The 14,297-nt window shown below is 50.1% G+C and overlaps 1 protein-coding gene across 2 annotated transcripts in view; it reads left to right on the forward strand.

The window, feature by feature from the left end:
* Positions 1-326: 326 nt before the first annotated feature.
* RNF11 (ring finger protein 11) overlaps positions 327-14,297 on the forward strand; it is a 33,835-nt gene continuing 19,864 nt past the window's right edge. For both annotated transcript variants that reach the window (XR_013922404.1, XM_080348411.1), the window contains exon 1: positions 327-985. Coding sequence is in view for 1 of the 2 variants with exons in the window: in XM_080348411.1 (XP_080204537.1) it covers positions 863-985 (123 nt within the window). In the remaining variant the exon portion in view is untranslated. The remainder of the gene's footprint in view (positions 986-14,297) is intronic.

The following is a 14,297-nucleotide window of genomic DNA, read 5'->3' on the forward strand; positions in this document are numbered from 1 at the left end:
CGGGGCGCACCACACGCCGGGCACGGGGCCTTGGGCTCACACAACGCCCCAGCAGCCCGGGCTGGGCGGCCGCCGGGGGCCGCGCCGGCGGAGGGGCCGCACCGCGGAGGGGCCGCACCGCGGAGGGGCCGACCCGCGGAGGGGCCGACCGGCGGAGGGGCCGCGCCGGCGGAGGGGCCGACCCGCGGAGGGGCCGCGCCGGCGGAGGGGCCGCACCCGCTGCCGCCCGCCCGCTCGGCCCGGAAAACAAACAAACACGGCGCGCTGCCGGGGGTGGAGCAAAGCGGCACCCACCATTTTGGGAGCCGGGGGTGCCCAGCGCCCCGCAAGCGGCGGCAGCCGGACGGTCCCCCCTGCCCCGCTTCGCCTGGTTCTGCCGGGGGCGGGCAGCGCTCCCCCCGCCGCGGGGCCGGGCCGGGCCGGGCCGGGCGGCTGCGAACCTGGCCCGGCGGGGAGGAGTGAGAGGAGGAGCCAGGGCGGCCTGTGCGACAAAGCCCAGTGCGCAGGGAGCTGGTGACCAGGAAGCAGAACAGCGCGGGGGCCGCCGGACCCCACCGGAGCTCGCTGCCCCACGCCGCCGCCCCCCCGGGGGGTGGGAGGCCGGTCCTGCCGCCTCCCCGCGCTCGGGGGTCGGGGCGGCTGCGGAGCGGAGCGGGAGGCGGCGGCGCTGCTGCTGCTGAGCCGCTTGTGGCCGGGGCTGGCATGAGCCGCTCCGGCGGGGCGGCTGCGGGCTGCGCGCTGCGGCGCGGAGGCTGAGGGCGCGGAGGCTGAGGGCGCGGAGGCTGAGGGCGCGGAGGCTGAGGGCGCGGGCTGGCGGCCCGTCCCTGAGGAGGCGAGGGGAGCCCCCGCTCCCCGGGAGAAGATGGGGAACTGCCTCAAGTCCCCCACCTCGGATGACATCTCGCTGCTGCACGAGTCCCAGTCGGACAGAGCCAGCTACGGGGACGGCGCCGAGCCGGATCAGGAGCCGCCGCCGCCATATCAGGTAGGCGAGGGGGCGGGGAGCGGGGCGGGCGGCGGGGCCCGGCGGGGCCCGGGCAGGGGGTGAGGAGGGGCGCGGGGCAGCCGCCGCGCTGCTCTCCCGGAGCGCCGGGCCGGGTCGCCGCTGCCCGCCCGCCCCGGCCGCTCCTGCGCCGCCCGGCCGCCCGAGCCTCTCCCTTTCCGCTCCCGCGTACCGGGGACGCCGCTCTGTCTCCTGCAGTCCGGCGGCTCGGGCCCCTCGGCAGACGGGAGCCGAGGGGGCGCGGGCGGGCCGGGGCCGCGTCCTTTGTTGCGTGCCCGCGGTGACATCACCGGCTGGCGCCGCTCGGGGGCCGCTCCGGGCCGGGCCCGCGGGCTTTGCCCGGGCGCCGCCGCTGCCGCGTTTCCAGCGGCCTCCGATCCCCCGGCGAGTCACCGCCCCGGCGCCGCGGGTCCCGTTTCCCTCGGCCGTGTGTGGCCCCAGCGGGAGGTGCTGCCCGTTGCTGGGGGCTTTTGTGTCCCTGAGAGCGTCTGATAATTTACCTCTTGGTGACAAATCGGGAGGGGAAAAAAGAAAAAGAGCCGAGTGTTTTCTGTTGTCCTCGCAGCGGAGGATGATGTTGGTGTGGGCGGCTGAGGGGACGCTGAACTTGGGGTTGCACTTGCCTGGTCCTTGTCATCTCCCTCCCCATATACAGAAATGTATATTGCCCTAAGCGAGCCATCCGTAGGAAACGGTTGTACAGCACTAAAAAATGAAAAAAAAATCCAGTGGCATAACCACACGTTTTATTGAAGTTTATAAAGTATTTTCCTGTCTAAGATAATAGGGTATGTTCCAGAGAAATCTACAGAAGTGACAGCTGAGACACAAATTGTGGAGGGTGACTTGGGAGCTCTCTGTTTTCTAGAGTGGGAGTCACTCAGTAGCTGCAGACCTTGACGTATAATTAACAGAATTGCAGGAAGTATTTAGCTGGGCAGACGTGTAATCTGCAAAAGCATTTGCACGTTCAGGAATCACAGCCCTGACAGGGAGCCCCATAAGTGTTGCAGGGGAGCCCCAAACCCTGCAGCCCCCGCTGGCGCGGTGAAGCAGCGCTGGTGTTGCTTGGCAGTGCGTCGCTGCTTGTTTTGTTTGGGTGCAAAAGCAGCTTAATAATAGAATAAATTTCCTGACATGAGGATTTTTTTTCCTGACTTCCAAACGGTGTCTGCTGAAGTCCAGTAAATAGAAAGTGCTTGGTGGCAGAATAGTTTTTTTAAAGGTTGTGTTGTTCTAAATTAAGCCTGAATTGTCCATGTGGTTTAGGAATGCACTGTATTTTTGTCAAATCAACATATAAAGTTTGACTGTACATGCTATTTTTTGCACTTGCATCTGTGATTTCTAGGAAGATTTGTGGAAGCTTTTTTATTTTTTCCTCTGCCCTTCGAAAACAACCCGTTAGCGAGAGTCGTGGATCAGGTATTCACCTCGTGCACACCTGCTTGTGTAGATAAGTACTCTTCCTCTGTTGCTGTTTTACTGTATTTTTTTCTTGATGAAGATCTTGCTCACAAATGTGGGTGGTTGACTGAGAACACAGTAGACGGTAAAATAAATGAACTTGCAGATGTCTGCTATTGAGTAAGTGTATTCAGAGCAAAACTTTCTTCGTTTGAGTAAAGCTGTTTAGCATCAGGTGATGTGCTCACAAGCGCTTGAGTGTCCTGAAAGCCCCTCCACCGATCCTACCAGTTCCCAAATCAGCACCTTAAGGTAGCATTTAATGTGTTGCATGGTCAGAATTCAAACCTACTCTTTCCACAGGGGTTTGTGATTTAAAAAGGCCTTACCTACAGTATTGTACAGCATTTCATGCACCCCGGAGGTCAAGGGGATTTATAATTTTCAGTGGTTTTAGGTTTAGAAGATGCACAAGCCAGACTCTAAAGGTGAAGAGTTAATTCTTTATGCTCCATTATTGCTGTTGTGCTAGTGATAGGTCACTCTCTCATTTTAACTTTCAGGTGGCAGCTTGGATTCAGTGTTACAAATGGCAGTTTAGGAGTTTTGTCCCTGTGTCTGATACTTACTTCTTTTACAGTGTCTTCACCAGAACTAGGTTGTGTATTAGAACACGTAGACCTGAGGAAGGAAAGCAAGAAAGAGGATAAGATGAATTTGAAGACTAGCTGGTGGCAACTAGAAGTGTGTGCAAGAAATTGGGAGATGGACAGTTTAAAATCTAGCTACTGAAATTTCAGCTGTAAAATGCGCGTATTTTAGAAGAGACTAAAATCTGGCATGTTTAGAACATCTGGCATGTTTGCTTGTCTTGGGTTTGCAGCAATGATATCTCCACTTCCTAAACAGATCTTGCAAGGTATGCAGACCAGGAGAAGGGAGCAGTTGTAGAAAACGACTGTGTCTCTTGTAAAACACTTCTATATTATTTTGACATTTTACATACCTTTTTTTTTTGTGTTCTGCTAGGATTGTGTCATGGGTGTCCATATGGGAATGTTGTGAAACCGTGATCTTTGTTTAGCTGTTTACTTCTAACTGCAAAATGTGCCCCAAATAATAATTTCAATATTGCATGTCAGACTTATCGATGGGTGCAATTGGACCAGCTGTGTGAAATGCCTGCTGCCAGCAGTGGGGCTGGCAGTGCGATGGACGTGTGGGGCGGCGGGGCTGGCGGTGCGATGGGCGTGTGGACACGTGGGGCGGTGGGGCTGGCGGTGCGATGGGCGTGTGGAGCGGCGGGGCTGGCGGTGTTATGGGCATGTGGGGCGGCGGGGCTGGCAGTGCGATGGGCGTGCGGACACGTGGGGCGGCGGGGCTGGCGGTGCGATGGGCGTGCGGACACGTGGGGCGGCGGGGCTGGCGGTGCGATGGGCGTGTGGACACGTGGGGCGGCGGGGCTGGCGGTGCGATGGGCGTGTGGACACGTGGGGCGGCGGGGCTGGCGGTGCGATGGGCGTGTGGAGCGGCGGGGCTGGCGGTGTTATGGGCATGTGGGGCGGCGGGGCTGGCGGTGCGATGGGCGTGCGGACACGTGGGGCGGCGGGGCTGGCGGTGCGATGGGCGCGCGGACACGTGGGGCGGCGGGGCTGGCGATGCGATGGGCGCGTGGACGTGTGGGGCGGCAGGGAACGTCACTGCCCTTCGGAGGCTCCGCACGGACCTGTCTCTGCTCTCAGGTTCTGTGGGAGGATGTGGTATAAGCGACAGCAGAAAGGCTTCAGGGAGGAAACATCTTTTTAAACAGGCATCTGAGTTAATGAGAACGTGATCCATTAAAACATCAGCCGTTTTTCAGTGCATCAAGCTTAATGGCTAACGTGGGAAATAATTAAAGCACACCAAGAAGGGATGAGGGGGCGGGGAAGGAAATTATTTCAATAGTGGACCAACATTTTCATGGACAGACACTAATTTTGGATGCCTCTGGTTTAGAACCCAGAAATTACAACTGTTTTTCTAAGTGCTAAGCACATGCAACTCCATTTTTATCCAGTGAATCTGTGATGAGGAAAGAGTTAGCTTTGGTTTTGTTTTTTCAAGTCCTTAAAATTGAGTATGCTTTCAAATTGGTTTCCTTTTCTGTGTGTGACTTCTTTGCCATAGGCAATATGCCTTCTTTTTGTTCCAAACGAGTTCACTGTGTTTTCCAGTTTCTCTTACTTCTAGTAGTTCTTCTCAAAGACTTTATTTTGCAGAACAGATGTGCCCCTTTTCCTAATTCTTGTCTCCTGTTTCTGTTCTTAAATAGTTCATAAATACTTGCAGGAAATAATTTGCTGGCTTATTAAATTGGAATTTTATTCAGCAAAGTATATAATACTTTACATCTTTTCTCCATGAGTTTCTAAAAAGTACTACTGTGGACAAAACAAATTGCAGTCTTCTAAAAGAGATGTAGCATTTGCTAATTAGCTAAAAGCATGAGAAACAAGTGCAGGTTCTTGGTATTGATACTGAACTCATGAAAGCACATGTGAAATGTTGATGTAGCAGGTGGACTAATCGAATATTTTACCTCCTTACCCGAAGAGATCCAGAGCGTGCTCCGACACTCAGTTCCACCTTGTGTTGTCCTGCAGGCCCAGATAAAATATTTCAATAGATCTAGTGGATTTATTTTTTTTGTTTTTAAGGATTAATTTAAAACCTTGTGACCTGGACACTCCTTTGATTAGGCTGTAGCCACAAAATGTGATGAGAGATCACAAACATGAGCTTAAGCCAATGTCATGCTCTCATAATCTTTCAAAAGCTGTTGGGGACAGCAGGTTTTGAAAGCACAATTTAGGATGTCTCGTGGCTTCTCTTAAACTGAGGTTGCTACAGCAGCCTCCTTGGGCTGCTGTGTAACCTGAGCATCACCTGTACAGGTTGTACCTTTGTCCCTGTCCATCTGTCCTGCTGTGCTTCTTTCCAGCTGTCCCCAGTCCAGGGAGGTGGCACAGCAGCCCATGGTGACGGTGCCCGAGGTGCCCGGTCACTCTGCAGGATCCCCTCAGCCGTCGATATGGCCCTGGAACGTTCGAAAACTTTCTTGGGATAGTCTGATCCGTTTCTGTGTGAAACTTACCCCTGTGGATGTATGTGTTGGACGCATTTTGCTCAACAGAGAAACAAAGCTTTTACTATGCTCTCCTCGTGACTTAACTAATATATTACATTGGTGTTCTGATGCTGTCTTCTCAAACGCATGGTAATTAAGATCATTAAAAGCTGCAAACCAAATTAATTCTGTTGTAGGAGTTGCACCTGTTTATACAAACATCTGTACAAAATTCTCTTGGGCTGCAAATCAGATCATTTATCATCTGTGATTGTGTGCATTGCACAAGAAGGAAGATTATGGTAGTATAACGTTATAATTTGACATTGAGTGGTTGTGCAAAGCTAGAACTGTTGGAACGGTGTGTGAGGAGGAAAGATGTGATGGGAAAACATGGCATACAGAAAGCTAACTGTGAAAAAAGCAAACCAACTGGTGAGTTTACTTTCATGTAAGAGAAAGGAGTATATTTGAAAATTGCATATGCAGGTCTTGCCCTTTTCTGTGCTTGTCCTCCACATCTCGGTGATGGTGTGTATGAATTGCAGTTGCGTTTGTGGATTTCAATGGAAATATGGCTCCAGTCCACGATTCCTCGTTCCAGCGGAACCTTCAGAGGGTTTCAGGCAAGAGCGTCGCTGGCCCGGTGCTGCCGGTGCCCGCTGGCAGTGCCCGAGCTGGGTGTCGGCTTTGGGGGAGAAGGTGGCGGAGAGCTCAGGTGCTGCCGGTGCCCGCTGGCAGTGCCCGAGCTGAGTGTCAGCTTTGGGGGAGAAGGTGGCGGAGAGCTCAGGTGCTGCCGGTGCCCGCTGGCAGTGCCCGAGCTGGGTGTCGGCTTTGGGGGAGAAGGTGGCGGAGAGCTCAGGTGCTGCCGGTGCCCGCTGGCAGTGCCCGAGCTGAGTGTCAGCTTTGGGGGAGAAGGTGGCAGCCGAGAGGTTGCTGCGTGGATCACAGGTGGTGGAGTAAGCCAGGGATGTTGCATGTTTACATCTTTTTTCAAGAATATGATTGTTAAGCCACCTGATAACTGGTTCTCAAAAATGAACAAGTGACAGAATAGCACTCTGAAACAGTGTCTCTAACTGTGAAAGACCAAGCACTAAGCGCTTTAAGTCATTCCTGATAAATCGTTGCCATACGCTTTAGATGGCTGCATTCAGAAGATCTGTAAGCCCTCCATGCCTTATGGTGCAGCTCTGGGAAATTATTTGTATGAGCAAAGCATTATTTTTTTTCAATCTATATAGGGTTATATTGTTCATCTATCCAGACAGTAATGAAATAGGTGTACTGTGAGCTTCATTGAAATAGCATCCAAGGTTATTTGGCTGCTGAGCAATATGCTGTGACACTTCTTACTTGTTCCACATCTGAAGAACTCGAGGTGTCTGGAGGATTTTGTTGCTGGCAGTCAGTGGTAGATGGAAAGTTTCCTGAGGGTGCTAAGTCTAATTTCCTTTCTAGATAAGTTAGGGAAAGAGGTGCGCTGTGTTTCTTGTCTCAGTGCACACTGGTGTCAGGGTGGCCCACCAGGCTGCCTGGTTTGGGCTGTTTTCCATTTCGCTTGTGCAAAAGGCTGGGGTGGCAGTGGTGGGAGAGAGGAAGCAAGGCAAACCTGGAAGTGAAGGATACCAGGGGGTATCACGGAGTTGGGTAGCTTTAATCCTGAAAATACTCATTCAGAAACTGGTTTTAATGAATATTTTAGTGAATATTGGCTGCATATTGTAGTTTTTTGCCTGCTTAAAATAGATTTTTAACTCCAATTGGTTATAAACATGCATTAGACATGGCTAGAGGAAATGGCAAGTGTAAGCTGATGTTGGAGTTCTCTGTGTTATCATCTTTCTATTACGGAAATTAGAGCCAGTCTCTAGACTCAGTGTTGTTGAGTTACTGTTGGTTAAAATCTGTTCCTAGCCATTTTGTCCAGAAGGTTTTTCAAAAGTAATTTTGAAGAGAGTACGATATGTTTATAATCACATTTGACAGAGTATTGCTTACTGTTTTACATGGGTTTCTGTAAGGCATGTGTTAAGTTGGATCAAGATGCTGTGCAAGGTGTCCCCCCGTCCGCCTGTGTCCCTGTTGATCACTTCAACAACAACGCTCAGTTTAGTGAACACTTCTGCAGACCCTGGTAGTGGTTGTGGTTAAACTGCAGAATGTAAGGTCAAGAAACTAAAAATAACGTGTTGCTTGCTTGTGACAGACTGGTGTCTTCCAGTCTTTGTGGTTGTCCTTGTTCTTGCCAACGTGTTTGTATTTTGAAGAGGTAATGGTCTGTGGCACAGACTAAAGCAAATCAGCTGTGAGTTTTCTATGAGCTAATGAGACAGTTCCCAAGAGACCAAAGAGTTACAAAATGAGCAGGTTTTTAGGGATGTCATGGCTCAGTTAGAATCAAACCTCTCCAGGGTAAAAAGCGGAAGATTCACCATTCTTGACTCTGAAAGGCAAAGCAAGCTCGTCTTGATTTAGACCACAGGAAGAACTTGCTCTGGCGTTGAGGGGCTCAGAAACGAAGCTGTGTCTGGGCTCCTGAGGGCCGGGTGTCTTGGTGTGCGGTGCTGTCCCCGTCCTGCCAGCCGCTGGGGCTGGCTGTCCCAGCAGAGCTGGGGTCCGCCTGTAGCTTCTGGCGGGGTGAAACTGCACCATGGACCTCAACAGACAGACACCCCCAACCCCCACCACAACAGGCCCACGACTAAACAAAACAAAATCCACCAGAAAAATGTCTCCAGCAGTCCTGGCTTAAGCCCTCATCGGTCTGGGTTCAGCCTTTTGTTTAGTTTGGAACTTTTGTAACTGACCTGTGCTTTAGTTTCCTCACTGTAAAATGAGAAGTAAAAGAGTAATAAAGTTTATCTTCAGTGCAGGCATGCTTAGTAATTTAATTCATGTTTGTAAAGTGTTCCATGATAATTTGATTTTAATAAAATAATATTCCTCCATTATAAAATGAACCTCTGCAGGAATTTAGGACAAACCTGCTGCTGTGGAGAGGGAACTTTATCAGAAGCTCTGTTAAGGCAGTAGATAAGTCTCCTAAAATCTGTTTTGGAATCTGATAGTTCAGTGTTTGTTTGGCTGCCCGTGTTCCAGATGCTTGATTAGTAGGAACAAAGAGGCCATGGAGATGGTAATAAGAAATCTTGCCTAATCAAGACGATGAATCTTTGTTATACTGGGAGACCATGCATTCCTTCAGGCAAGCCAACCCAAACAAGAAATATCTCTCTCCCCAAAATCTAGGACCACCGTGTGTTTGGGAAGCTCTTATGTTTCCCATATGTACCACTGGTTCATTCCCGTGATCACCAGCTGTTGCTGGCTGTACATCTGGACTTCAGAACCACAGAAGATAAACTAGTTTTATGTTTTCAAGAGATAATGATCTGTGGAACGGACTAAAGCAAATCAACCGTGACTTTCCTATGAACTAATGAAACAATTTCTCAGAGACCAAACAGCTATAGAGAGTGGTTGTTTTATTTACCAGGAATCTGCCGGCTGCTCTGTTTCCCATCAGTGGAGAAGACAGTCAGAGTGCTGGTGGCGCAAGAGCTGCTGGGCCACGGTCCACACGCGGTGACAGGGACAAACAGCAGATGCGTGCGGTGACTGGAGGAGGAGCTGAAAGAGCCGTCCTTTCCACCGCAGTTGTGTCAGCCAAGTCACAACCAGCTGGTTCATCACATTGGGCATTTCTGCTGATCCACCAGAATGCTTACGCACGCTCTCCGCTTCACACACGTCTGCACACACACAAGAGTATCGGAGGCTGGGCTGATTTTTCAGTGTTCTCATCCTGCCTCTGTGTTTAGCCACTGGCTGAGTTTAGGGATGATAAAGACCTGAGGTGCCTGCAGGAGGACTGAAACTGTGGGAGGAATGAGAGAAACTGTGACTCAGGAAATTCAGTTCCTCCCGTAGCCCCAGCATGCAGCAACGAATGTGCAGAGTATTATGCCTGCAACAGAGAAACCTGTTTCCCTTAATTGTCTGTTTTTGGATGGTGGAGAGGCCTCTGTGTCCCCCCATCTGCGTTTTCCCCAGTCAGAGTAGCTGGTGTTTCCAGAGGCACAGTTTCGGAAGCAGTCCTTGTCTGTGGTTCACTGAGCTCCGAGGCCAAGTGCCCGCACAGGGACAGCCTCATCCTAGAGACAAGTCTCGGCTGGCTGACACTGCCGAGTTTTCCAGAGCTGGGGATTGTAGCTAGCCTACGTGCCTTTGGAGTCTGGAGTGCTAAGGGAGCTCCTGGAAGCATCAAGGAAATGCCTGGTTTGTGACTAATAATATTTAATGAAGCCACATGAATATCTAGTGGTAAGCAAAAAATCGTCTGGTGTTGGTTTGGACAAAGGCAGTGAAGCTGCACCATGTATTGCCAATTTCTAAACTTTGCCATGGCATAACTGCTTTTAAAAGAAAAAGTTGGACTAGAATATAACTGAGAAATGTACGTATAACTACAGATAGATTTATATCTATAGGTATGTATACTTGGACAGTAGTTCTGTAGAGGCTGTAAGATTTCCCCATAGTCCTCACCAGTATCCCTCTGTGGCTCTCTGGATGATTTGTATACAAGCTCCAGCCAGAAGGAAATGGAGCAATACTTATCTGACTTTATTCCCAGAAGGTGCATCTTGGTAGTGAGGGATACAAATCTCTGATGACTCAGTATGCGAACATTGCGGAATTGGATGAGGCTGGGTGCTCTTGCCCTTTCTGTTTCACAGCTGTGGCAGACTTATCTAAGAGATCAAAGTGCATCAGATTTCATTATTTCAGTATCTATGGGCCAGTGTAATGCATGACTACTCTGCGGTGATGCCTGTGTCTGACTTCTATTCATCATTGTAATTAAACCCAGATACAGAGTTTGTTCTGTGCACTGAACGTTAATCACAGCATTTTATTAACACGGTTGTCCAAATCTGTAATTCAGGCATAGTATAATTTTGCAGTATAGGTTAAGACCAGTATTTACTTTGCCTGAATAAATTAGTTTTATTTAAAGTTCAGAAAGAGAAGTGATTGCTCTCAGGTTTTGAGCGAACAGGTGCAAGCATTGCTCAACTGCGGCCGCGCCGAACTGCTAAACTGGTTTGGTCTGTACTGTTGCTTAACAAAAAGCAGTTAACTGCTGTATTCAGTGGAAACTATATAAAAGGCTCAGATTAGCAAACTAATGCTCTAAATTAAATTTTAGTTAAGACATTTAAATGAATATTTTAACACCCATAGACTTTATTTGATGCTCTATAATAGTACTTGCTTAACTGCCATTGCCAGTTTCTGATTTCTCTTGGTTCTTTGTGGTTTAGGTATTATGGTTTGCATCGCAGTTGCATCCATGTACCTTCACCCTAGCTCATGAAATATGACCAGTCAGTGCCACAGTCTCTGCTTCACAGAGTTCTCTAGGGTTATGTCGATATATTTGGAAACCTCCAGGCAGTTGCAGATCGCCCCATGGGGAGTGGCGTCCTTAAAAGTATATTGCCCTTCTTGGAAGGAAACAATATAACTTTTAAAATCCGAGCAAAAATACTTGATTTAACTGTTAATTCTTTTCTAGGTGAATGTTTTTCTCCTGTGGGTTCCTGAGTCTCTGATGTTGTATGGACTGTTTTTACAGTGCTCACAAGAACTAATAAAGTCCCTCCTGTACTCACTAAATTCGGAATACAGGTCCATACCCCTACTTGAAAACGTTTAGGGCTCTGCGAGTCAGGAACCGGTAAGCAGCGCCGTGCAGGCAGCGTTGCCCTAGGCCTGTCCTGAGCCAGGGGCGCTGCTCTGCCCGCCCCGTCGGGGCGCAGCTCCTTAGCTAACGACGCGCAGCTCGTTAGCTAACGGCATCAGTCTGAGCTTCAGTTCTTAGAAATTCCAGAGAGTTTAAGTTGTATTCATTTTATTGTGTGGCTAAACTTACCGAAGAGTGCCCACTTCTTTTGTAAATGTAGCGGGTTTCTTCATTTACAGTAGATGGAGTCAGGAATTCAGAGACGCAATGGTTAATGACTAATTATTTTTCTTTTAAAAAATCCTTTAGGAAAGAAAAAACACTATCCACACAAAATTCCATGCTGCAAGCAATCTTTGTTTTCCTCTACAAACTCTATTCTTGTTCAATGAGTAACTTCTTTTCCCTACCTCCCAGATGAAGCAAGCTGACCCAGATTTAGAGCTTTCTGGGGAAAAGTTCACCTTATATATAGCTTCTCCTGAAGTGTTGTTATGTAGCTGTCACCTACTCTAAGCTGATAAACTGAGGAGAAAAGAGCTATAGTTTTAGGCTGAGGTGGGAAAGGAGTGTGTTTCATCTTTCATTTGTCTTTTGGGGTCTAGTGAACACATGTTTCGCACATGCCGGTGGATTGCAGTATGGTGAAGTCCAGACGTCCAGCTGCAGCATGCGGAACTTCGTGTGTCTGTGTCTCCTCGGTGTGCTGCAGCTGAGGAATGACCAGCTGCCTCTTGGCTTTTGGGCGAACTGGATCGTGCCTTCGTGCGGGCGGGAGTTTCTGCAGCGGACTCTGAACATGGCATCCTGCCATCAGCGGGCTCTTCGGCCTGCTCGGGTCACGCAGATGGAGGTTCCTCCAAGCCGCACTGCTGGCGTGGTGGGTTTTTTTATTGGATAGCAAAATCTGGGAAAATGGTAGTAACGCACATGTAACGGATGCTACCAAACAGGCTGTCAGTATTGAGAGACGGGACAGAGGTTTCCACCTCAGGGTAACACGTGCAAGGGGGAGCAGTGCTGTAGGCTGAGGGGAGTTTGTTCCTTTGTCAGTGTAAGGTGTCCTGGTGTGGTTGGGTTTTGTTTTTGAAATACAGGGGAGTTTATCTGAGTCAGTGCATCAGCAGCTTGAGCTATTGGGGCTTCCGCAGCCTTTCTGGGCAGGGAAGGGAACTTTCTGTGTCCCTAAAGAAAGTGCCGCTGCCCAAGGACACCACGTACTCCTGCCCTGGGGCCTTCAGCGCAGCGGGGACGGGTGCCTGGGGAGCTCATCGGTGCTCATGTGTTGTGTGTACACCTCTGGCACACGGGGCAACCAGCATCTGCGTCTGTTTGACTTGATTTGGGGCAGGATTCTGCTCCAGCACTTACAAATCGTGGCTTTGGCAGACACTGCTTGGGCGTGAAGGCAGCCGGGGCCCAAGGACAGGCTCAGGGGCGCTCTCTGTGTTCAGCGGACCGCAGGCTGAAACCAGGTGAGAATGGTGTATCCCTCGTGATGTGCGTTGTGTGCCCCGTGTTTCTGGCGCAGGGAGGTCTGACCTAACCATCCGCTGCTGCCAAAAGGGGTTGCTTTGCTTTTCCCTGCTGTTCTCTGCTTGCAGCCGTGTGCTCCGCAGTCGCTTCCTGTGGCTTTGGTGCTTATGTGATCCCTCGGTGAGTCAGCTCGTACCCTTCAAGTGTCTGAAATGGGTTCTCTTGCTCTCATCTTCCTCCTGTCAGATTAGTGAACTGAACTGACTTCGTGGTGGAGAGTGGATGTAGCTGCACTCTGCCATCTGTATATCGCATTTTACTTTGTAACATCTCTGGAAAGGTCTAGAGGTGTCAGGTATTAGATGGGTGCCATTACCACCAAGTATTATGGGAGTTTTGGCTTCATGTTGCAATTAAGGATATACTTGGACTTAATGGCATATCAGAGCATGCACAGAATGAATACGTGATGCTGGTGTGGGCAGAGAGTGTATTTGGGAACGGTCTGTACATGAAATGCAGTCTGAAGGTGTCATTTCTAACTTCAGTGGGGTGGTGATTTCAGCTGGAGGGATTTGCTGCTTCAGGACACATCTCTGGTGTAGATAAAGCCTCAATTCTGCTTTTCTTGATGTCTTGGTTTAAAAAAACAAACCAAACACAACAAAACATAAGAAAGTATCAGTCTGTCTACCACAACCGCCATTGAAGATGCTTGGATGCTTTTCCTCACTACTTTCTTCTTTTAAAGAAGCTTCGGTTCGTGTGTTTGGTACGTACGGTGAGGACTGTGGGAGCCCGCTGGCGGTGCGCGGCGGCCGGTGGCGTCCCCGGGACCGCTGGCTGCAGCCGCGCCGTTCGCCTGCGCGGCGGCTGCTGCTCGGCCTCGGCCCTCGCACAGGCGTCCCGTGACGGCTCCAAGGGTGGTTTCCACAGCCCAGAGCGCTCGGCAAGCCTTGTCACCGCCCGTAGGCTTTGACCGCCTTTGTGCCTGTGTGTGTGGGGACTGCCAGCATATGTGGCTTTTGATGAAACAACCTCCCTGTTCTCTGAAACGTTTAGAGGTAAGAAATTATGTATGCAAGAGCAGAAGCTGAGCTGGCCACCTCAGTCTGTCTGTCCTGTTTTATGTGTTGTGGCTCCTTATTCTAGTCTGGTGTCCCGCAGGTGAGGCCACTAGTTTTGTGTTGAAGCCAGACTGAGGGACAAAACCCTGTTTCAGTAAATGAACTTGAGAAGCAAATCTTGCCACTTCTTCACGCGTCTGCTTACGCAGCGTTACCAGCTCCTGTCATTTCTGTGGCAATGTCTTTCGGTACCTTTCTGTTTAGTTTTCTGAATTCAGAACCAGTAATGCTGAATGTGAGCAGTAAATACCATCTGTAAAGATGGATCTCATGAGTTAAGTCAGGTCAGTTGTAATTTTTGGCTTGGAGACCTAAAAGCCACAGGAGATGGGGCTGCTGGGGCAGGGACCCTCTGTGGCCAGTCACGGCTCGGGTGAACGGCCCAGCGGGACACTGAAACGCTGTGGAAATCACTTTCTGAAT

The sequence above is a fragment of the Nesoenas mayeri genome, assembly GCF_963082525.1.
Source record: "Nesoenas mayeri genome assembly, chromosome: 8".
NCBI classification, from domain to species: Eukaryota; Metazoa; Chordata; class Aves; order Columbiformes; family Columbidae; genus Nesoenas; species Nesoenas mayeri.